The sequence below is a fragment of the Aspergillus brasiliensis genome, assembly GCF_001889945.1.
Source record: "Aspergillus brasiliensis CBS 101740 unplaced genomic scaffold ASPBRscaffold_14, whole genome shotgun sequence".
Taxonomy (NCBI): domain Eukaryota; kingdom Fungi; phylum Ascomycota; class Eurotiomycetes; order Eurotiales; family Aspergillaceae; genus Aspergillus; species Aspergillus brasiliensis.
Genome location: NW_027137455.1, coordinates 532,244 through 554,333, shown reverse-complemented (window position 1 = coordinate 554,333; position 22,090 = coordinate 532,244). Strand labels below are relative to the sequence as shown.

Below are 22,090 nucleotides of genomic sequence, written 5' to 3'. Positions count from 1 at the left end.
GCCTCGCCTTTCCCTTCTCGGTCGCTTGTGATTTGGACGACTGAGCCACTTGCTATCTCTGACCCCTCTCCTACATCATTCCTCTTGCCTCGTCCAGCTCATCGTTGAATCATTTGCTGCCGTGGGACTGCATTGAGGGGGTGATCTTTGCAAGTACATGCGCCCCTCTTGTTTTAGACTCTTTAGTCTTTAGCATAGCAAAACAAGTCAAAATCTGCTCCGCCGGGACGGAGAGCCGCTCATCCAGTCAGTGGCCGCGCCCTCAACCGCCCAACGGTTCGATAAGATCTAAAACGTACCTTTCCTGCCCTGCCACACGGTCGTCTCCGGGAGCCACGACAACCCTGTCAGCGCCAAACCTTCACTCTTCCTACCGGCATCGCCTGGACAGATCATCAACCTGGCTGAAGTATCGCAACCAACCCAGCTTCATCATCCATCTATCCACAATTCCCCTCAATTGCTGCTTGTCTGCTCGTCCCTGAGCCAGACTCCACTGTTCATAATCTAGCCTCGTTAGCGCGTCTGGTTGGGGTGGGTGATAACCTCGCCGGTGACTTGGAACCCGCAACTAGCCGCATCGCTCCTGACCGTTCCCCTCAGGTATGCCTCTCCATACAACAGCCTCATCACGATTACATTCTTCAATGAATTTATCTGCTCAATCCGTATCCTTGTCACTAACCTTCAACTAAATCTTAGCCGGGATTCTCCCGTGCTACTGGCCGCAGGGCACTGACGGAATTGTGATTGATGGTCCCGGCCTAGGCCGCTGGACGGAATGGCACTGCCCACCATGGGGAGCGACTTTCAGCTATTCTCTCCCCTCCAGTCCTCGGATAGAAGAGACTCACAGGCCGACTCCACGACTTTCGCCCAGTCTACAACAGAAGATTCGAGTCAGGATTGGACGCAATGGATGAGATGGGATGATAAGGGCTTTGCGGACGGGACGAAAGATGTCTCCCAGTCCCCCTTCGATACTGCCTTCACATCACCCAATGCGTCAATTGGCAACACAGATCTCTTTCAGAAGTCCGACTTCTCACCCGACATCTCCTTGGACTGTACCAATATTCCCTTTGATTCACTACTCGACCAAAGCTACAATGGCGTGTGCCAACCGAAGATGGGATCAATCGGTACCGACCTACAGTCAGCGCTTTCAACTACGTCCGGTTCCCCGTTATCCTTGGAAGGAACTGCTCGCAAACGCAAGTCGGGCAGCGATGATGATGGATCAACTGTGAGTGGAGTCATCCCTACCGGTAAGAAGATGCCGGCCAAAAAGCGAGCACACAACGTCATCGAGAAACGGTATCGAGCCAACCTGAATGAGAAGATCGCCGAGCTGAGGGATAGTGTGCCCAGTCTCCGAGCGTCGAAGAATGCGTCGGGTAGTCTACTGGATGATGACGATGGAGAAGGGGTTACTCCCGCCAACAAGTTGAACAAGGCCTCTATTCTATCAAAGGCCACAGAGTATATTCGTCACCTTGAGATCCGGAACAAGCGACTTGAGGATGAGAACATGGCTCTGAAAAATAGACTTCGCCAGGCGGAAAAGGCCGTCGACCAATCACTGACCTCCGCAGCATCCGTCTCCTCACCCAGCAACTACACCGTTTCTACGGAATCTGGCGCGAGCTCATCCCCCAGTGTGTTCTCGCATGTAGAGGATAGTCCGAGCGAGCACTCGCCGACATCTTTATATCCTCCCGAAGGCCTATTGAAGGTACCCGATGCCTTCAAACGCATGCGAGAGGAATCCGCCGCCAAAGATAACGCGTTCTCCCAATCATACATCCAATACCCTAGCAGCAATAACACTGTCTCATCCCCATGCGGTGGTCGTGCCCGGCGATCATATTACCCCAACAAGTACATGCTTGGTGCCCTTGCTGGCTTGATGATCGTGGAGGGTATGGGCAGCGAAAAGAAAACAGAGTCCACCGCCAAGGGGCTGCTGGCATTGCCTATGAATTTGTTCGGCAACCTGCAAGCTAGCCTTCAAAGCCCCACAGCAGCATACTGGCTCGCAATGGCTCGAAACTTCTGGTATTCATGGCATGCACGAGCCATCTCGCATTTCCTTATACTCGCTACCCTTGTCGTCGGCAGTGCATTCGTGGTCTTCGTTTATCTCTTCAACGCTACTCCTGGTGAACAGACTTCTTCATTGAAGACTTCGTCGCCCTCGGATACATCATCGAATTTCCGACGCCAGGCCTGGCTGACCAGCATACAGCGAGTCGGTGTTCCGCGTCACCGCTTTTTCCACGAGTGGTATGTGGTGACCTCGCGCTGCTTTGAGTATGTCCTGCGGTGTCTCCTGGGTTGGAAACTCTACTCGTCCATTACAGGAGTTACTGAGGAGGACGAGAAGGGGCGAGTCAAGACCTGGGATATCGCAATTGACGCACAACTGGCTGGTGGCGATGCCGAAATCAGCAAGAGTCGCCTAGTGCTTACGATCTTTGCGGCCGGCACCCTGCCTAGGAGTCCCATGAGGATGATGCTCAAAGCACTCCACTGCCGCATCCTACTTTGGCGGGTCGGGGACCGCGGCTCTTGGAGCTTCGACTTGTCCAACGATGTCGCTCGTTCGTTGGCAAGGTACCAATGGGACCTCGCTCGGAACATGCACAAGGCTATGCCGAAAAACCATCCTGATGCCCTGCCTAGTCACCTGGCTGCGTTGTTGCAACTGGACTGCGACGAAGTCATGATCGACAGCATCGTGCAAAGAGCGGCAAACCTCACGTGGAATCGTCCCACTCAAGAAGGTACCGATGATGATCAGGCTCTTCTGGATGTGGTGGAAGAGGACCCTGCCATTCAGTCGTCCCTGGATGCCCTTGCGGCGTGGTGGTCTAGCCATCTCTTGCAACGGGCGCTACTCAGATACTTCGAAGCCAGCTCTGGTGGGCCCGATGCGAAGAAGAGTCGCGATCTATTCAAGGCCAAGATTAAATTGGCCCTGGACGTCGCGCCTCAGCCTTCTGCCGCCCACACTCGAGCTTTGGTGATGCAGGCAGTATTCTTCGAGCAGGACCGCGCTGTGAATATCGGAGCGGTCCTTGCGGCGTTGCCCAAAGAGAAAGGGAAGAGCAAACAAAATCAAGCATCCAACTTCTTGGACTCGTCTCTTCCCGTGTCTGTGCGGGAAGAGATCGCCATCTCAGTTCGCTGTGCCATGATTGCGGCTATCTTTACGGCTAGGACTACAGGAGACACATCTCTACCGGCATCCTTCACCATCCAGAGAGCCGTCACGTGGTTCAATCAGTTACCGCTTGACCCGGTGGATTTGACGCTTCTCGGGTTTGCGTCTGTGTACCATTTGCTCCATGTCTTAGCCTCTGACACCGACTATCTGTCATCTTCCGAGTCCTCATCGCCATCATCTCCCGTCTCGCGCAGTTCCACCCCGTCGTCTTCGGTTTCTTCTGATGAAGAGGAGCTTATCAAGCCACGTCTGTCGCAGAAGCCCGAAATCTTGCCGCAATCCATTCCGAATCTGGGTCGTGTGGCATCCGAACTCATGTACTGGGCGCGGAATGCATACAATCCTGCATTCTACGGTTTCACTTCTCAGCTTGTGAAGGTCATCGAAACCGAATGCACGTCGCTATGCCATAGTGCTGGCGTCGACGTGGCCGACTACTCTTGTATTCAGGAGGAGAAAATCAAGTCAAAACAACTGAAAGACAAAAAGAAGAAAAAACACCCAAGAAGGTCGTGAGAACCCATAGACTAGAGGAATCAAAACAACAACAACAAAGACTTTTGGTACTTCTGGTCGATGACAGTGACTGCAGCCTGGAGCCCAGCAGTTCCATACTTCCGCGGCATCCCCACCCAGACATAAGCTTTCTGAGATATCACGGTTACGTTCCCTTTAATGACATGACTAAGTCTGGATTGTTGTCCTTGCTACCTGTACTTTTTTTTCCACTTTGCTTTTTTTCATAGGCGTTTCTGTTCCGTGTGCCTGGGCCGCGCAATTACTGATTTGCACCCTACTCCTATTACTTGTTGCCCTGGTTGATGGCGTCCCTGGATTGTGACACTGGTCTGTTCAATTATCCTCACCTTCCGGAATGAACGGAAATAGATGCTCGAGACCTTCATCACCATCTGTCTGTAATTTCTAATGATGTCTTGCATTGGTCGTATCGAATGCTACCCTGGGGCCAAAGATCTCTCTACTTGAGTGCATAGTTTGCTTGTTGCCATCATTTGTGTATGCATGCGTATGCCGTGGCTGAAAATGTGCCTGTCTCAGTTGTGTCATGATTCCCCTAGCGGATGTCTCATGTTCGTCGGATTTCTCCTGGACTGTCTCAGCCCTGCTCCTCACCCCTGGCAATGTCTCAGGCTCGACCAGAATAATTTTTGCTTTCGGAATAAAACTTTCGACCATCTACCAAACGCCGGAGCATGCTGGTTAGACTTTGGCAGTCCCTCGACCACGCGGCCGGCACCCCCTGGTCCCGTGCCTGAACCGGTCTTGTAAGCACTTTAAGCTTGTGGGCATTAAGCTAGCAAGCTTCACACTGTCAGGTTTAGACAACCTGGAGCACACAAGCAGGCTCTCTGCCGATGTGCCAGAGACGCATTTCACGGCTGCACTGCGCCGCTTCTTGCCCAATCACGTCACATATTGCCTGGGACCGGTCGAGATCCAGGTTCTGTGTGTACCTGCCTTAATAGGTGACAGTTAGCCTGGCTAGACAACGAGATCGCATGGCATGTTGGAAAATATGGTGGCATTGGGAATGGTCGACAGGGGTCTCGACAAGCCTCAGTGATGACCTAATCAGGTACGTCCAGCGGGAGCCCTGACTGTGTGTGAGACAGTCCGACCTTGCGCCGTTGCAACCGGCCCAACTCGGGCTTCAATCCACGGCAGTTATCGGTCGGAATGCAACCATTATCTCGGGTTCCCCCGTCATTCAAGCGATCATCGATTTCCCGTCCCTCCTTGTCGATTATGCTTTCTCTCCACGGGGAACCAGCCAGTCCATGACGTCAATTATGCTTGCCCTACATGGGAAGGATGGAAATAACCATGTCTCTGTCAAGCATGACCAACTGCTTCAGCCTAGAGAAGTGCTTTAAACGTATCGATAACAGACCATCAGCTGCGCAAGCAAGCGTATTTATGGAGGTTCTGTTCGGCGCAACAGCTGAGTTGCTCAACCCATCTCATTCTGGGCTGGGATCCAGACCCTCGACATCACCCCCCACGCCATTATCTTACATCATCACCAAGTCATTTATTTGTAAACCAGTGAGAGGGACGAGAGAATGCAACAACATCTCCACTGGAGAGCGAATGGAGACTATCCAAATCTGGTGGGCGCCTCTACATTCTGATTTCCGTTTTCGGAAATGCCGTTTCCATCACATGGAGACCAACGATTGATTGGCCTCTCGCTGGAAAAAGCTTAACGGAAGCCAAAATCTGAAGGGTCCACTTCTTCGATCATTGTACTTGGGGGATCGGCGCCTGCCATGTTTAGAAGAGCTCTTGTGCGTCTCTCACCAAGATAGACAGTCTCAGAGCACGCTTCCGCGGACCCCAACCCCCCACCCTCCTGGGTTGCAATCGTCTGATACATGTGGAAGCTGAATTGTAGTGTCTGGATGCGCCAACAACTGAAAGCACGACAGACTGGATATTTGCTGGGTCCAGTCGAGAGAAGGCTTCTGAAGCCCCGATCCGGTTACATGACGCATCGAAGAATTACTCAGGAGTCGCTTCGGGACGCCACGAGCGGAGCCATAAACGTAGGCCCGACTGGTCATATATTTTAGCAGTCGCTGAATACCTCGTTGGGTAGGTTGTCTATTTCTCCTCGCTTGTGTGCACCCTGTCGACCAGATAGGTACCACACTTCACCTTATCCTTAGACATTGCGTCTACCCCGACAGCCTTAACGCACAGACACAATGGGGGTAGACCATCTACAACCCGGGGAGGCCCGACAGATAACCTATCACCCGCCGATGAATGTAGCGTTGGCCACGCCGCTGTTCATTCTCGCCGGAGCATTGTTCGTTCTGTTTGTTGGCCGTACCCTCATACGGCTCCGCCATCGCCGGCGTTTACGCGAAGTTTTACGAACCGATAATCAGGACCGATTCACCCGACGGGGCACCATTTCTTCCAGTCTGTATAAGCATGTCTTCTACGCGCCGGTCTTCTCCATACGCCATAGTCGCTACTTAAAACTCGGTAATAATATCCATATGGGCATCCTTCCACTGCGATTTGAAGCGATTCTACTGGCCGTCTACATAGCAATCAACATTGTCTTCTTCTTTGTCATGGTTGACTGGTGGAAAGACTGGGATGAAGTGATCTTCGAGTTTCAATATTCGGCAGGTAGCATGGCGGTTCTGAACCTGCCGGCGCTGGTTTTGGCAGCAGGCCGCAATAACCCTTTGATAGCTCTGCTGGGCATTAAGTTCGACGCCTTCAACCTCATGCACCGTTGGGTTGGACGGACCATCATCTTCTCGGGGCTTGTCCATATGATTGCTGCTGTCAGAATGAAAATGTTCGAAGGTAAGGACAGTGGTGCGATCCGGGCAAGGACGAGAAAGCTGACGGTCGACAGAGGGCGGCTTGGTCGCGGCTACACATCTCATTTGGAATACCGAGTTCTTCATATGCGGCTTAGTTGTATGTCTGCTCCCTGCAATGGTCTGAAGGCCTCATGCTGACCAATTCGATGAATGTAGGCTATCTTTGCGTTTGCGACGATCTTATTCCAGTCCTTGTCACCCGTCAGACATGCATTCTATGAAGCATTCCTTCACTCCCATATCGCTTTGGCTATAATGGCATTTGTAGGATTATGGTACCACTTGGCGGACATGTCACACCAGTATGCTATACTTGTTACTGTGGTTCTCTGGGGCTTTGATGTAAGCATTCTGTTCCCTTCGATGTGGTTCATAGAGGCGGTCCAGCCACATCTTATCGAGCATGGCTAATCGCGTCCAGAGAGCAATCCGGCTGGCATGTGTTGTCTGGCGCAATCTCGGAACGCGACTGTCCAGGGCTACCGTGGAGCTGCTCCCTGGTGATGTGGCACGCGTCAACGTCACCATGACACGGCCCTGGAGGTTCAAGGCAGGCCAATATGCGTACCTGTATATGCCATCAGTCGGGTTGTGGACTTCCCACCCTTTCTCGGTAGCCTGGACAACGAAAGACGGGACCAGTGTGATTGAGAAGCGTGCCTCCAATTCCTCCGAGGACTCCCTCGATCGTGCCGTGGGAGGGTCGCAAAAGACCACGATGTCTTTCTTGGTTAAAGGACACGATGGATTCACTAGTAAGCTGGTCCGAAAGGTGTGCAACTCGTCTGAGCGGGGATTCAGTGCGATCACGCTTGCTGAGGGGCCATACGGTAAGCCATCCCCGTACACAACTCACGTCGTATCTAACAGGAGCAGGTGGCTTGGAGTCGCTTAATTCATATGGATCGGTGCTTCTGGTTGCGGGCGGCATTGGTATCACTCACCCAATGCCATACCTTCTCGAGATCGTGAACGCATTCGCATCCCGGTCAACTGCTGTCCGACGAGTCTCCCTCGTCTGGGTTGTCCGCAGCTTAGGTGAGTCGACCCCAGAAGCAAGTCTTGTAGCTATAGCTTACCCCTTGTTAGACCATTTGTCCTGGATTCAACCCTGGATGGTATCCCTATTCAGCCACCCAGCCCTGCAAGGGGCGAACGTGCCAAAGCAAGAGTCATACTTTGATCTCGCGGAGCTCTCCCTGTCGATCCAGATCTACGCCAGCACGCGCGAGAGCAGCCCCGAAGATTACGCACCCGAGTCGCCCTGGGCCATTTCCGCACCCACAGGAGTCGCGATAAGCATAAACACCGGCAAGCCATGCTTCGAGGAGATCGTGGATCTCGAGATGGCGCAGCAAGTCGGCGCCATGGCTGTCAGTGTTTGCGGGCCTGGCGGGATGGGCGACGATGTGCGCAAGGTAGTGAGGGAGAAGCAAGGGAGTAAGAAGAAGGTGGATTTGTACGAGGAGACATTTTCGTGGTAGTTTCGATACTTTGCCTTTGACGTTCTAATATTCTCATGTTGGATAAAGTTACTTCCGTTCTCCTGTTATACTTCAGACCCAGATACAATAATATACTACCCATACCTTAATCACTAATAGAATAACTATTTACAACTTACTCTGCTTAATCAAATGCGCATTCACGGGCGTCAACGCCCTCCCCTTGACCAAAAACGCCTCAATATTCTCCATCGCCAACCTCTCAAACCCAACATGCGTATCCACCGTGCCTCCCGCATTATGGCTCATCATCATCACCTTCGCATTGCCCGCCAACCTCGGATGCACATACGGTTCATTCGCATGAACATCCATACCCACACCACTCAACCTCCCACTTTCCACCGCCTCCACCAACGCCTCCTCATCGACCAACCCTCCCCTGGCCACATTCACAAACCGACTCCCCTGCTTCATCTTCCCAAACATCTCCCGATCCATCAACACCCGTCCCGCAAACGGCGTCGCCACCACCACACAATCCACCCTCCCCAGCATCTCCTCCAGATTTCCTACATACTCCGCCCCAACCTTCTCCTCAATACTCTGATCCTTCCGAATAATATCATGATACAAGATCTTCATCCCCTCAAACGCCGCATGCACCTTCCTCGCAATCGTATACCCGATTTGCCCGAGCCCAATGATCCCTAGCACCTGGGTACTAGGATTCCGTGCCGTGAGAGGCGAGTTCGTATGCGCGTCCAGAAACCGCGTAGCGTTGATACTGTGTGCTGCGCTGTGCGACCATCGCAGGTTGCGGAATACGCTGAGGATGAGGAGGAGGGCCATGTCGGCGACGGATTCCGAGGATGCTGCGGCGCCGTTGCAGTAGAGGATTCCTGTATCCCAGAAACACCTCTTATATTAGCATACATGAGAAGAAGAAGGGTTAAGGGGAGGGGGTATACCGTATTTGGCAAAAACATCTACATCCGCCCAATCATAACCCGCCCCCGCCGACGCAACAATCTTCACTGACGACGGCAACAACGAGATCAATTCCTCGTCCCAGCGACCCATTTCGCCGCCCGTGTTCCAGAAGGGTCGGAAGATGGCGTCGAAGTCGCCCCAGCGGCGTTCCTGTAGGGCTTGTTTGAAGGCATCGCGGGCGCGTTCTTCGGTGCTGGGGCGGATGATCTCGAACTGGGAGGCGAAGCGGGCGTAGATGTCGTGGTTGTATTTGATCGGGTCGCCGATGTGGAGGATTCTTGGTTTGGGCATTTTGCTAGTATTATTTGGTGTTTGGTGTGGGGATGAATATGGGTATATTGGGGAAAGAGGTATTGAATGTGGAATTGAATGCTTCTATGTGAGTTAAATGAAGGTGATTCATTTGGTTTATACTTGTATACTGGTATAGGTATACTGGGGATGTCCCAAAACGGAAAGTCAATATCCGTCAATTGCCGTCGGTGCAAATCCCGATGCAGAAATCCGAACATTGAATACCCGACTCTTGCTGCAGTGTAACCAAACCCCCTCAAACTCCACAACTAACAACTCGACGATCGTCGGTATTCGCTCTTCCCCACTGCCAACGTGACCACCGATGCAAGGCTCGCACCACCCAGAATGTCAAACATGGCCAGGTCCGCCCGCAGCTCGCGCGCAAACCAATTCCGCAGCTCCACCCCCGCCAGCGAGTCCACTCCGTATTGGTGAATGGGCTTGTCGGTGTCGATCTCCTCCACGGGCGTCGACATCATGATGGAGAGCTTCTCCCGTGTCGCGCGCATGGCGATCATCGCTGCTTCCTCTGTTGATGACGCCGCCGCAAATAGTGCTGCTAGGTTAGAGTCTTCGGAGCCTTTTCTGGTACTCTCTGTGTTATCAGTCAGAGATATATGGCGAAAAAGCGGGCGGTCTATCCAGTCGGCCTTGCGCTCGGCCAGTTTCTGTCTGCTCGGTGTGATGCCTACGACCACTTGGCTCTCTTGCATGGAGATCGGGCCGTGAGTGGGGTCGCAGTATGTGTCTAAAAGGGCGTGCAGATGGGATTCCTGTATCTCGTCAAGCACCGTATTGGCGAGGAATTGCTTCCGGCTCTCTGCGTTCTCCTTGAGATAACCTGCTGTTAGAAAGAGTCCTAGGTCTAGCGAGACGGCCTTTTCGCCGAGTCCGACTCGGTATCTCGCGAGTCCGTCCTCGAACGTGTTGCCTGCTGCGTAGCCAGAGTCACTGACTACCCCCATGATGCCGGAGACGGAGGACATGAGGATGAAAAAGTCCATGCCTCGGGGAAGGAGCTCGTGTAGGTACCATGATCCCTGGACCTTGGGTGTCGTGGTCTCCTTCCAGGATTCGTAGGGCAGGCTTTCGAAGTTATGAGCCTATATTTGCACAGAGTTAGTTGTCATGCGTTGTTCAAGCAGTCATGCGGGAAGCTTACGCGAACGACCATTGACGCCTGCACGCATCCTTTGATCGGGGGCATCAGCTGGCTGCAGACCTCGAGAACGGTTTTCAATAGTTCTCGGTTCGTGATATCACATGCAGGAGTAATGGCTCGTGCGCCTCGTGCGTGCAGCTCCTCTACCAAGCTTCTGGCGTGCGGGCTTGCCGGGCCAGAGCGCGAGAGCAGTATTAGATTACGCGCTCCTCGTTCAACAAGCCAGCGGGCAATGCTTCGACCAAGGCCACCCAAGCCGCCAGCGATAACGTATGTTGCATCTGGCTCAAATGTGTATGTAGGCTTCGTATCAAGAACCGTCTGTTTCTATCAGCATTTGCCGATTCTATTCAGTCGCATAACTTACCATAACTTGGTCAGTTTCCCTCATCTCCAACACTGTCTTGCCCGAGTTCTTTCCAGTCTGCATCTGCCTGAAAGCCTGTTCAATATCTGCGATACCTCGGACCTGCAAGGGATGGACAAGGCTTATCTTTCCCTCTTCAAGCAGGGTGAATACTTTCTCTAGAGCTGCCCGGATTATATGAGGTCTGTCGATCGCCATTTCAGCAAGGTCAATAGCCGTGAAGCTCACGTTTCGCTCGAACTGGAGCATGGGAAGCTTGGAGTTCGACAAGATATCGTTCTTCCCAATTTCCACAAACCGACCGTAGGGTGCGATGCTTTCCCACGAGGCAATCAGGCCGTCACCGGATAGCGAGTTCAGAATAACATCTACCCCTCTGCCGGCAGTGAGGCGGCGGATACCCTTCGCGAATAGTGTGTTTCGACTAGAGAAAATATGCTCCGTTGGGATGTTATAGCGGTCCATCAGAAGCTGTCTCTTCTCCTCGGTCGAGACCGTCGCAAATACAGTCGCTCCGAGGTATTGAGCAACCTGTATAGCAGCCTGTCCGGTACCTCCTGCCCCAGAGTGAATCAGTATTGTCTCCCCTGCTTCAAGTCTCGCTATCTTGGTCAGAGTTATCCACGCCGTTGCATAAGCTACTGGGATCGCAGCAGCCGTCGTGAATAGCATCTTCTCGTCTCGGATCTTGACAACCGGCATGTCCTCTCGCACAGTCACGTAGTTAGCATAGCGACTGGCATGAAAGGCGACAACTCTGTCGCCGGGCTGGAACTTCTGACATTGATCTCCGACCTGGACAACTTCGCCAGCAAATTCTGCCCCGAGGGTATCGCTCTCCAACCTTCCCAGTGCGACAAGCACATCGCGGAAATTCAAGCCCACAGCCTTGACTTTGATGCGTATGTCTTTGGGACCAAGTTGTTTCTCTAACGACTTGTCCTCGATGAAATGTATTGTGTTGAGGAGACCAGGCGACCCTATGTTCAGTCTCAACGATGGCCCTGAACCATATGGTAGCATCTTTTCCTGCTGTGGAAGAGCCTTTCTGATCACTTCTTGGGACAATGACCTAGCATCTACTAGGCGACTGACGTGAAGTACTCCATCAATCTCCGTGTATTCGGTGTCGGCACTCCTGTCCATGTCACCCATGGCAGAGAAGACGAGCTTGCAAATCTGCGTGGCTTTGTGCTCCCTTGAGAAGTGACTCTCAAGAGACAAGTTCGTAAGTCGAGCCCGGTACATCTCTCCACTAAGAACCCTGAAGAGCCCGTCCACTAGTCGGTACTTGGGATGAGGCTGCCGCCCAGCGCCTTCACCAACCCAGATGAGACTCTTAGTAGATGCTACCAATGCTTGCAAGCTTTCATATTCTGAACTATCCATGTCACATATGAAAGGGGCTGTCGTTTCGAGAAGGCTGATGTCCAGCAAGTCTGTCGATAGCTTTCGCTGTATGATATCAGACAAGGATGTCAAGGTGATCTTGGTGATACCACGCTGCTGGAGCCGATCGGATATTGCCGCAGCCAGATCAGCCTGTGTCTGGTCTTCCGGCTTGATGATTATGTTGACTGCTGTGATCTCTGAAGGGATTGGAGCGATGGCTGTCGACACAATCATGCTTCCTTCACGGCAAACATCGGCATCGTAATCATCGACTACAAGATCGCACCCTGAGAAGCCTGTCTCCCCCAAGAGCTCTCCCCACTTCTCGGAACTGATGCAGGGGCTCTTCTGGCGGTACGCTTCTGAGCCTACGAGGGTTAGTGGTAATAGACAGGTAGGTACAGGAGACATACTTCTCCACCACCCATCAAGCAAACCAAAGATGAGGTTGACCCTAAGCGGGTGCAGGTGAGTAATTTCGAACAGTAGAAGCTTTCCACCCCTAGACTCGAATTAGCAGATATTCAAACCGCAAACCGAAGGAATTAACTCACTCCTTCAGTAGCTTCCGTACATTCCTTAGGCTGACAGACAAATCCTTCGTAGCATGTATGACCTAGAAACGTTAACCCAGAGCCCGTACCTCTCCGCACTCTGACTTACCATGAAGGCTACAACCAGATCGTAGGTGCCACACTCGAATCCCTGTATCTCGGGGTCTTTTTCGATATCAAGAACCTTGAAGCGCATACGCTGGCCTTCTGCTGCAAACATCTCCTGTGCCCCTGGGAAAAAGGAGCTGGAAATGTCGGTAAAATCCCACTGGCCGTACCGACGAAGACTTGGGTCCGTCGAAGAGTCCATGCTCAACGACCTGATGCAGAAGTCGGTCATGGCTCCTGTGCCAGCTCCCACTTCAAGGATCTTCATCCGTGGGTTTTTGTGTCCCAGCGCGCTAATAACACTGTCCAGCCGTGGCTTGATTGAGTCGGCGTAGAGCTATAAAGAGTGTTAATGAGATCAGACCGTATATTATCAGGCTGCTTACCATTTCACGATATACATCCGCGAGCAGATCGTTGCCAAACAGATTGGTGAGCGGATCCTTTACGAAGCCAGCCAGATTCCGGCATACTGTACTTGTTAGCTGACCCCTTTTACTACCACTTTCGACTCGTTCCTGTAGCTTGTTGACATAGTCATCATCACCCATGCAATCTATCCATTCTTTAGAGCTGAATTCGGATGACCCCTCATCGAGGGTTCTTTTGACTTCCAGGGCCCAGTCGATGTATTTGTTCAGGTGAGGTGGTACAGTGTGTCTTTCCTCTTCGTCGAACGATGCTGCATATCTGCTGATAAATGTTGCCACAAGGAAGTCAAGCTCAGTGAAGTGCTCTACTGGCTCCATGACGTGTGACCCGTGGGCACCGTATAGTTCCTGGGCTTCTTCACTTGTTAAGAGGTCAATGTCAGGCTTATGTGCTATATAGTGGCATAGGTTGTCCGACGTAAACTGATCCGAGACAGGGGCCGTCTCTGCGCTGGCAATCGAGGTCACCTTCAAGCCTTCGAGATTGAGGAGTGCTTTAGTGGCTTCCCCATCCACTGCCGTCATTGAATAGCTTTTGAACCCTACAGCAGACTGGCTGCAAGCCGCATATGCCTTGACAGCATCTGCCGATGGATGGCTGAGGCCTCCTGAGTTAGACAACCAGAGCCGGTCAATCCGTACTGGCACAGCCACATTTGTTACACTCTGGCCCAAATTCGATTCCAGCCCGGCTGCCATCTGAATAATGGCGTCCAGTGTTGTAGGATGTATAGTATGAGCCGGGTAAGCGCCAGTAGGCTGGAACGTTTGGATATCTGTGACGAGCGCTTTGAAGTCCGATTCACTATAACCGATACTTTGAATCGCGGCGAATAAAGGTCCGTACTGATACCCGCAGCTGTTGAGATGTTTATAGAAATAGTTCGCATCGATAGTCGAAGTACATGAGCGTGCCGCATTGCTGTAGCTCGCAATAAGATGGCTTTCCCATGCCCTCTCTTCACGAATGTTAGCATCTAGGCCCGTGCTTCGGCTCTCATAGAGAGCTTGGATAGACCCAGTGCTGTTTTCCACCCAGTTTCCATTGTCGTATGCATATATGCGCCATTCGTACCATCCTGTGGTGTCAGATTTCCCTTCTTTCATGCGTTTCAGGTGAACATTAACTTCTATTCCTTCCGCGTGGGTGGGGATCTGCAGGGCGGTAGAGAACACAGCATCCCGTATATCAAAGCCAATAAGGAGTCGCTCCGAATCAGCCAGTTGCTTAATGGCTTCAACGGCCATAACCAGCATACCCGCACCTGGGTATAAGATAGAGTTGTTGATCTTATGGTCTTGCACCCACACCATATCGGCGACACGGATGATGTTTCTCCAACTGGCCTCCATTGGGTTTCCATTTGGCTCTGGGGTGCCGAGAAGCTCTATGTAGCCATACCGACGGAATCTGTAACCCTCGCTCAACCGGCTCTCATGCCAGTATGATGTAGAGTGATTGAAGGGATATTCAGGCAGATCCACTAGTACACGGGGTTTCCGTTGAGCCTTCGCCTCGGCATCTTCATTGACCGACGTCAACTTGATTGGATATCCGCTGCAGTAAAGACGACCTGCAGCTTCCATGGCGCACTCCAGAGCAGAGCGATTGCGTACCAGTAAAGGAATGTATGAAACTTTGTCGCTCTTCTTCAGGACACCAACAATATCCCGACACGGCCCCTGAAGTGCACAATGTGGGCCAACCTCTAGAAGATGATCAATTGTAACGGCATGGCGGTGACTTCCATCTATTTTCTTGTACGCCTTTCCAGATTGAGAGCATAGATAGCTTACTGCATCGTGGAACAGCACTGGTGAGACCATGTTATCCACCCAATACTCTGGCTCTACTAGCCGCTCAGACGAAACCAATGTGCCAGTGACGGAGGATACCATGAATGGCCGCCTTCTCTTCCTTTGGCGTGGTGATTCCAGGTCCGCGATAGCAGTGAAATATCTATCGGAAATTTCACGCATCTGGAATGAGTGGTATGCAACATTGACTGCCAGCTTGCGTGAAAAGACGTGGTCACGACTTAGTAGGTTATGCAGTTCATCAATCTGCTCCAGCTTTCCGGATATTGTGACACTGTGAGGACTATTGACGCAGGCGATGACAACTTCCAATTTCTCGAATTGGGACTCAAGTGCGTCCAGATATTTCCGCACATGTTCTCGGGACAATCCCACAGCAATCATAGCTCCCTTGATACTGCTAGACTGCCCTAGGGTACCCGCTAGTGAACCCCTGAAGTATGCAACCTTTAATGCAGACCGCTTCGTCAATGCCCCTGAGCAGTATCTGTAATTATGCAGCGAATCAGTAAGACATAATGAGTAGAAAGCACATGGGAAACTTACGCTGCAGCAATTTCACCAGAAGAATGGCCAACTACTGCAGCAGGCGAAATCCCCCAGCTTTCAAGGAGATCGACGAGTGCAATCTGCAGTGCTGTGCATAGTGGCTGACCATACGAGGGCTCATTCACATTCGACTCCGGCCCTGGTTTATACATCTCTTCTATTGGAAAGCGTCAGATGCATCAGAGTGAGAGACCTTTTTACCTACCTAATATATCCCAGGAGCACCCAAACTCCTTCAAATATGTGCCCGACTCAGCAAGACTCCTTGTGAAGACTTCATAGTGGCCTATCAGCTCACGACCCATTGCGTACCATTGAGCACCTTGCTGTTTAATGTCAGTATGCCATAAAGCCATGTTATTGATGGACCCTTACGCCAGTGAAAACATATGCCAAGTGTGGTGAAGTGGCTCTCTGGGTAGCTGGGGAGAACTGTTTGGTCAAATCTTCTAGATGTACCCCTGGTTTGGCAACCACGAAAGTCCTCCAGGCCCAGTGGCTTCGCCTGTCACATAAAGTGTGTGCTAGGTCCCTCAGGTACTCCTCTATTTCTTGAGTTGCTAAGTCAGAGAAATATGTGCTCCAGCTTTCGGCAAGGCGCTTGATGCCTGCCTGGTCTGCTGCTGACCACACTACTAGCTTTGGGTCGGTTTTGCAGGCAATTTTTGCGTCGATTAATGTTTCAGAATGTCCATTCTTGTGATAACCATTCACTTGCGGCGTGCCATTCAGCTGCCCCAATGAAGGCAACATAACAGTTTGGTGTTGACCTTGATCGAAGCCACCCAGTCGGAGAGAATTGTAGGCATCATCAAGCACAACATGGCTATTGGCTCCACCGAAGCCGAATGAACTCACGGATGCTCGTCGTAGTCCAGTAGTAGGCCAGACAACGGCATTCTTTAATATCTACCGAGAACATTAGCTTAGTATCATGATATTTGGTAGCGTTCATACCTTTAGTCTCAGATAATCCTCGTCGATCTGAGGGTTCGTGTCCTGAAGATTGCTGCTATTCGGTGGAATGACACCCTTCTCCAAAACAAGAATTGCTTTAATGAAGCCAGCGATTCCGCTCGCACCTTCCAAATGGCCGATATTCGACTTGACAGAACCACTAGTACTCCATTAGACACCATGCTGTTTTCAAGCTCGTATACATACACATAGAGTGGCGTATCTTCTGATCTGTACGAACGAAATGCCGTACCAATAGCTCGAGCCTCAATAGGGTCTCCGATGGGTGTTCCTAGTACAGACTAAGCAAATTATTTTGCACTATGCTAAAATGAGGGATCTTACCTGTTCCGTGTGCTTCGAAATATCTGGTGACCCCCATGTCGAGACCAGCCTTCTGATAGGTGTCCCGGATCAAACGAACCTGCGCGTCCTTGCTCGGTTGCAGAATTCCTGGTGTCCGTCCATCCTGATTCGAGCTAGACGATCGAATAACGGCTCTTATGGTATCCCCGTCTGCAATAGCATCATCCAGCCGCTTAATGACCACAGCACCAACACCCTCTCCTCTGGCATATCCATTGGCTCTCTTATCGAAACTATAAGAGCGGCTATCTCGTGATAACAAGCCAAGATTGTCTAAGCCGATTGTCATCTCCGGAGCCAAGATTATATTACAGCCAATGGCGATGCCCTGTTACTTCCAGGTTAGCAAGTCCATACTAGTTGATACAGAAGGCAGATGGGACTAAGAACCATTGCAGCATCTCCGCCCCATACAGATTGGCAGGCGAGATCCACCGCCATCAGACTGCTTGAGCAGGCAGTATCAATAGTCGCACTAGGTCCTAGGAAGTCGTAGAACCAGCTGATGCGATTCGCAATCATGTTCCGGCCAGTTGATGCGGTGGCATTCTTTGGCACATTTAGCGGATCCTTAATCTGGAGCATGTGGTAATCACTACAGAAGGAGCCCGCGAAGACACTGGTCTTCGAGCCTGCAACTTGCTCGATGGGAAGCCCGGCATTTTCAAGCGCACGGTAAACTGTCTCCAACGCAAGGCGCTGCTGGGGGTCCATCGCCTTTGCATCAGCATCTGTCACCCCAAAGAAGGGGGCGTCGAAAACGCCCAGGTCCTCCTTCAGGAAGTGTGCTCCTCGGCAAGAGATACTGTGGAGCCGACCTCGTTCAGTGTCGTGATGGGCATCAATATTCATTCTATTGCTGGGAAACTCCGAGGAGACACATCGGCCTTGAACCAGCATATCCCAGAAAGCTTCCGGGGATGTAGCATCTTGGGGGAATTTCAAGGACATCCCAACAACCGCTAAAGGAGCGAGAATGTCCCCTCCAGGGGCATCCTGGACTCTATCTTTGACAAAGGACACCATGATAATAATATAATAAAGGCCGTCTGAATGTACAACAGCCCACAGCTCATGTCGAACGTGGTATGGACGCAGCGTCTGGGAAAGTAAATTGATTAGTAGTCAATTTAGTGGGTTCCAACCCTTGACCTCGGGCTTTACCTACGCACAATGGCCTTCTAGGAAATCATTGCAAATCACTGTCACAAGCAAGTCCAGAGAATGACTATTGACTATTTAGCTTTTGAGGCGAAGTCCTTAGCCCCGCCATCGATGGTCTTGGCCGGAAGCCTGTGGTGTCGGTGTTATCTGACAAATGCCCGGGCATACCTGCCTAGCCTGAAGACCATCCATCAAAAGCAATTTATTTATGGGACATTATTGGCACTGGTTGGGTCCCTAAATTATGACGGAAGCACTAGGTTCATGCAGCTACCTGTTAGTTCAGAATCTTGTTCACAGAGGAATGTATGCAGCATCCCGTGAATGCCAGAGACTCGAAGCCCGCGGGGATAAATTGATGCGGCAGTCCATTTGCTCAGGGTAAGGACCGTCAACGATATACATTGTCTCAGATCCTTCAAAATGCGCATTCTCTGGTAATGTTGCCCTGAAGCCTGCTGTCAACTTTACTTGTCTCAGCTGACCTCTTGATAGCCTACATGGGGCAGGTACCAATTCTCGAGTGAGTCTGGCCCTAACCAACGACGGCAGCTTCATGCGACCTAGGCTAATCGGAAACCCTCAATATCATAGATATTCGAGATTCAGACGGCTGCCATTCGGTATGAACTGGGCGACAACCACACCTATGATTTTGTTGAAGGAACCGTTCCTTCCAAGATGCAGCCAGGTACAGTTAGCCGGAGAACAGACCCCTCGCGAAGGAGTCGGCTAAATGTAGATTGGCACAGGTGTTGACGTGGTGGCTTGGAAGGACGAACCAGTGTATGCCTACTTCGATGAGCACGATCCCCAAACGGGGTTTGCGGCCTATCATTATTTGGAAGACTACCTTCTGGACGAGGGGCCCTACGATGGGGTCATCGCATTCAGCCAAGCAGGCACGATGATCCTCACGTACCTGATTCATCTTGCCAAGCAGGATCCCCGGGCGGAGATGCCATTCAAGTTTGCAATTATCCTTTCGATCACCCATCCCCCTCTTGATTATGACGCTCTTCAGAAAGGTCGTGTGATGACTGTTGATCTCGAAACTACCCGAGGCATTATTCCAATCCCGACGGCCCACATTTGGGGCTCATTAGACGAGCCAGCCAGCCGGGTAGCCACGTCAAATAGTGTCTGCAAGGCTGAGGTGAGATGGGTGTATGTTCACGGACGAGGGCATGAAGTTCCCGGCGGAGGGTCAATGGACGATGTGACCCAAGCCGTCAATATTATTCGCAGAGCAGTTGAGGCGGCATCCAATCACTGATGCGCTTGGTCCCCAAAGGGGGCGGCGCCATGTTGATCTCCACACTATGTTGGTAGTCAATGGGGCCGGGAATGTAGGAGTTCATAACATTTGACGAAGCCAACTTTCAGGGTTCTTCGTATTTGTACCCCACGCCACTAAACTATATTAGTTCCCCTTTGAGTCCATACTCTGTAGTTCCGCCGGCTTGAAGCAGCCAAGTATTGCGTATTGCGTTGATGACTGAAGATGATCAACATAACTACAAGATGCTCTTCACTGTATGAATATCCCGAACAAGCAAGTCTTGCAGATCTCGTCCTCTAGTCCTTTATCGGTGGAGTTCGAGAGATAATTCGAAATAGTGGCCAAAGGAACTGACGCACGGAGTATATTTGTGATAAGGCACATCCACTATTGATCGCGTCAAGGTAGATCAATATCGGCGTCCCTCTAAATTGATTGAGTGGGGCAGCCTTCACCTCGAACCATGGGCAGTTTCGATTTGCATGGCTCGAACACCGAGTTGATACATCTACCAGGGGTGGTGACACAAGAGTCGTTATTATCAAGACCCGCAGCGAGTCAGAAAGAATATACCAACCATCCGGTAGTCGAGCCTCAGACTTCGATAAATCCCCCGGAATATTTGCATGGGCTTCGGCTATGGGTTGTAGGGGCCAGGTAAGCGGGCGCGATCATTTCTCCGACCGAACTGCCAGAAGGCATCCTACTAAGTCAGCTTATGGCGTGGCAGTATCGCGCTGGGCCTCTTCTTAGCCACAGCCGAGATCACAGTAATCAGCACATCGCTTGTCACGATAACCGAACACCTCGGTGGCGGCGATCAAAGTACATGGGTTATCACGTCGTACCTCTTAACCTACACCGGATTTCTCGCCCCTTGGTCGAAATGCGCCGATACTTTGGGTCACAAGCCAACTTTGTTGAGCTGTCTGCTCCTATTCATTGCTTTTTCCGGGGGCTGTGGTGCCGCCCAAAGCATGAACCAACTGTAAGCAGGCTTCCGTTACCCCGATTCGAGAGTAGTTCTCAGACTTTGCTGACGAAAAGCAAAGCATCATCTGCCGTGCTTTCCAGGGGATTGGAGGCTCCGGACTATTCACTCTGGGACTATATAGCCTAGTGCGCATGGTGCCTCCGGAAAAATATGAGATTGCCAGCGCCGTCGGCTCCAGCGTGTTGACTTTCGCCCTTATCTTAGGATCGCTGATCGGAGGTGGCATTAGCAGTTCCGGCTCGTGGCGCTGGGTTTTTCTCATCAAGTAAGATCCTAAATTAATCTCCTTCCTGTCATGTCACCCTATTCCTAACTATTGAATTTAGTGTGCCTGCAGGAGGATGGGCGTGGATTACGCTCTTTCTGTTCGCACCGAGGCACTTTTCTGGGAGGATCACGAGTCCTGTACGGAGCCAACTGCGTGAATTCCTCACTCGGGCGGACTTGTTGGGCTATCTGCTTCTGCTGGGGTTTTCGATGCTGTTAGTGGCCGCCTTGGAGGAAGCGAACGTTCGATATGCCTGGTCATCGGGGATGATCATTGGGTGTTTAGCCAGCTCGGGCGTTCTTCTGGGGGCCTTTCTGGCCTGGGAGTGGATCCTTAGTAGCCGGAAGCACGGGCGCATGGAACCCATGTTGCCATGGCGGTTGTTCAAGAGCAGAGTGGTGTTGGGAATCGTCATGTTAGTTGAAAGCTTCCCCTCTCCGTCCTGCAAGAGCCTTTCTAGTCGTCCTTGCTAATCGCAGACATGGAGAATTTGACGTTCGCACAGTGGCTTCTTCCTAACTGGGCCTGCGGTCACTATACTCTACATCGAGCTACCCCAAAAATTCCAGACCGTCAATAACTTCAACCCCATAGAGGCGGGCTTGAGAGTTCTCGCCTTCGGAGTGGGCTCCCCGACGGGGGCATTGTGCTGCACTGTCCTGGCCGGTCGGGTGGGAACTCCGTTTGTGTATCTGACGCTGGCTGGGTCCGTGCTGCAGATAGTGGGGGCCTTCTTGTTGTCTTCCGTGCCGGCCACCGTCAATGCCTGGCCCGGCGAGTATGGATTCATGGCCATAACTGGTCTGGGCGCCGGAATATCCATCGCGGCCCTGTACATGGCTGTTCCAATGGTGGTCGGACGTCGTGATCAAGGTCAGTCTGAAAATCAAGGGATTCAGTACTTATGCCGCACACTCCCCTAACCAAATGGACTGACATGTCTTAGCCGTTGTAATGGGCTTGACTCTCCAGGCACGCATGCTGGGTGCCTCTCTAGGCATTGCGATTGTAAATAGCATATTGATCAATTATGTGAAAGGCCATCTCTCGCCCGCCGAGGCTGCTGCAGACCAGAACCATCTCTCCGGCTTACCGATGGACATCCAGGAAACGATCCGCACAGCATATGCACATGGTTATAATCATCAAATGTATGCAGTAGGGGCTTGCGGTGTGGCACAGCTGTTTGCTGTCGTGCTGATGTGGAAGAAAGAACAAGTCCGGTTCGATCGTCAAGCGAAGGCGACGTGGGCTTATGATCACGAGACCAACCCAGAATCTGGCAACCTGGAAAGCTAGGCATCGAAATGGATATACGCTGGGGATGAAAGCATCCAATATACTAA

General features: G+C 51.7%; 6 protein-coding genes across 6 annotated transcripts; 4 read left to right on the top strand and 2 right to left on the bottom strand.

Moving 5' to 3' along the window:
- Positions 1–444: 444 nt before the first annotated feature.
- On the top strand, positions 445–3,949 carry ASPBRDRAFT_329855 (basic helix-loop-helix domain-containing protein). Its single transcript, XM_067623066.1, has one exon. It carries the CDS (start codon positions 782–784, stop codon positions 3,743–3,745), a length of 2,964 nt encoding a protein of 987 aa, XP_067475227.1. The 5' UTR covers positions 445–781; the 3' UTR covers positions 3,746–3,949.
- A 2,009-nt stretch (positions 3,950–5,958) lies between these two features.
- Positions 5,959–8,081, top strand: ASPBRDRAFT_134500 (ferric reductase family protein; the record flags this gene model as incomplete). Its single annotated transcript, XM_067618614.1, has 6 exons — positions 5,959–6,577; positions 6,630–6,694; positions 6,754–6,939; positions 7,019–7,427; positions 7,471–7,635; positions 7,687–8,081. The coding sequence occupies 6 exons, from the start codon at positions 5,959–5,961 to the stop codon at positions 8,079–8,081; spliced, it is 1,839 nt and encodes a 612-aa protein (XP_067475226.1).
- Positions 8,082–8,210: 129 nt separating this feature from the next.
- ASPBRDRAFT_134614 (D-mandelate dehydrogenase-like dehydrogenase) lies at positions 8,211–9,326 on the bottom strand (the record flags this gene model as incomplete). Its single annotated transcript, XM_067618627.1, has 2 exons — positions 8,211–8,944; positions 9,014–9,326. 2 exons carry the CDS (start codon positions 9,324–9,326, stop codon positions 8,211–8,213), a joined length of 1,047 nt encoding a protein of 348 aa, XP_067475225.1.
- Positions 9,327–9,598: 272 nt separating this feature from the next.
- Positions 9,599–18,062, bottom strand: ASPBRDRAFT_199676 (type I polyketide synthase; the record flags this gene model as incomplete). The annotated part of the gene is made up of 14 exons (XM_067621358.1): positions 9,599–10,435; positions 10,495–10,815; positions 10,862–12,621; positions 12,667–12,755; positions 12,808–12,869; positions 12,917–13,252; positions 13,302–15,651; positions 15,711–15,870; positions 15,919–16,039; positions 16,089–16,622; positions 16,671–16,830; positions 16,878–16,962; positions 17,016–17,364; positions 17,427–18,062. The coding sequence occupies 14 exons, from the start codon at positions 18,060–18,062 to the stop codon at positions 9,599–9,601; spliced, it is 7,800 nt and encodes a 2,599-aa protein (XP_067475224.1).
- Positions 18,063–18,182: 120 nt separating this feature from the next.
- On the top strand, positions 18,183–18,667 carry ASPBRDRAFT_329864 (uncharacterized protein). The gene has a single exon (XM_067623068.1). The coding sequence runs from the start codon at positions 18,261–18,263 to the stop codon at positions 18,522–18,524; it is 264 nt and encodes an 87-aa protein (XP_067475223.1). The 5' UTR covers positions 18,183–18,260; the 3' UTR covers positions 18,525–18,667.
- ASPBRDRAFT_185778 (uncharacterized protein) lies at positions 18,596–22,043 on the top strand (the record flags this gene model as incomplete). Its single annotated transcript, XM_067620052.1, has 9 exons — positions 18,596–18,637; positions 18,696–18,723; positions 18,795–18,891; positions 18,953–19,367; positions 20,213–20,470; positions 20,535–20,741; positions 20,803–21,183; positions 21,250–21,617; positions 21,691–22,043. The coding sequence occupies exons 1-9, from the start codon at positions 18,624–18,626 to the stop codon at positions 22,041–22,043; spliced, it is 2,121 nt and encodes a 706-aa protein (XP_067475222.1). The 5' UTR covers positions 18,596–18,623.
- Positions 22,044–22,090: the final 47 nt, after the last annotated feature.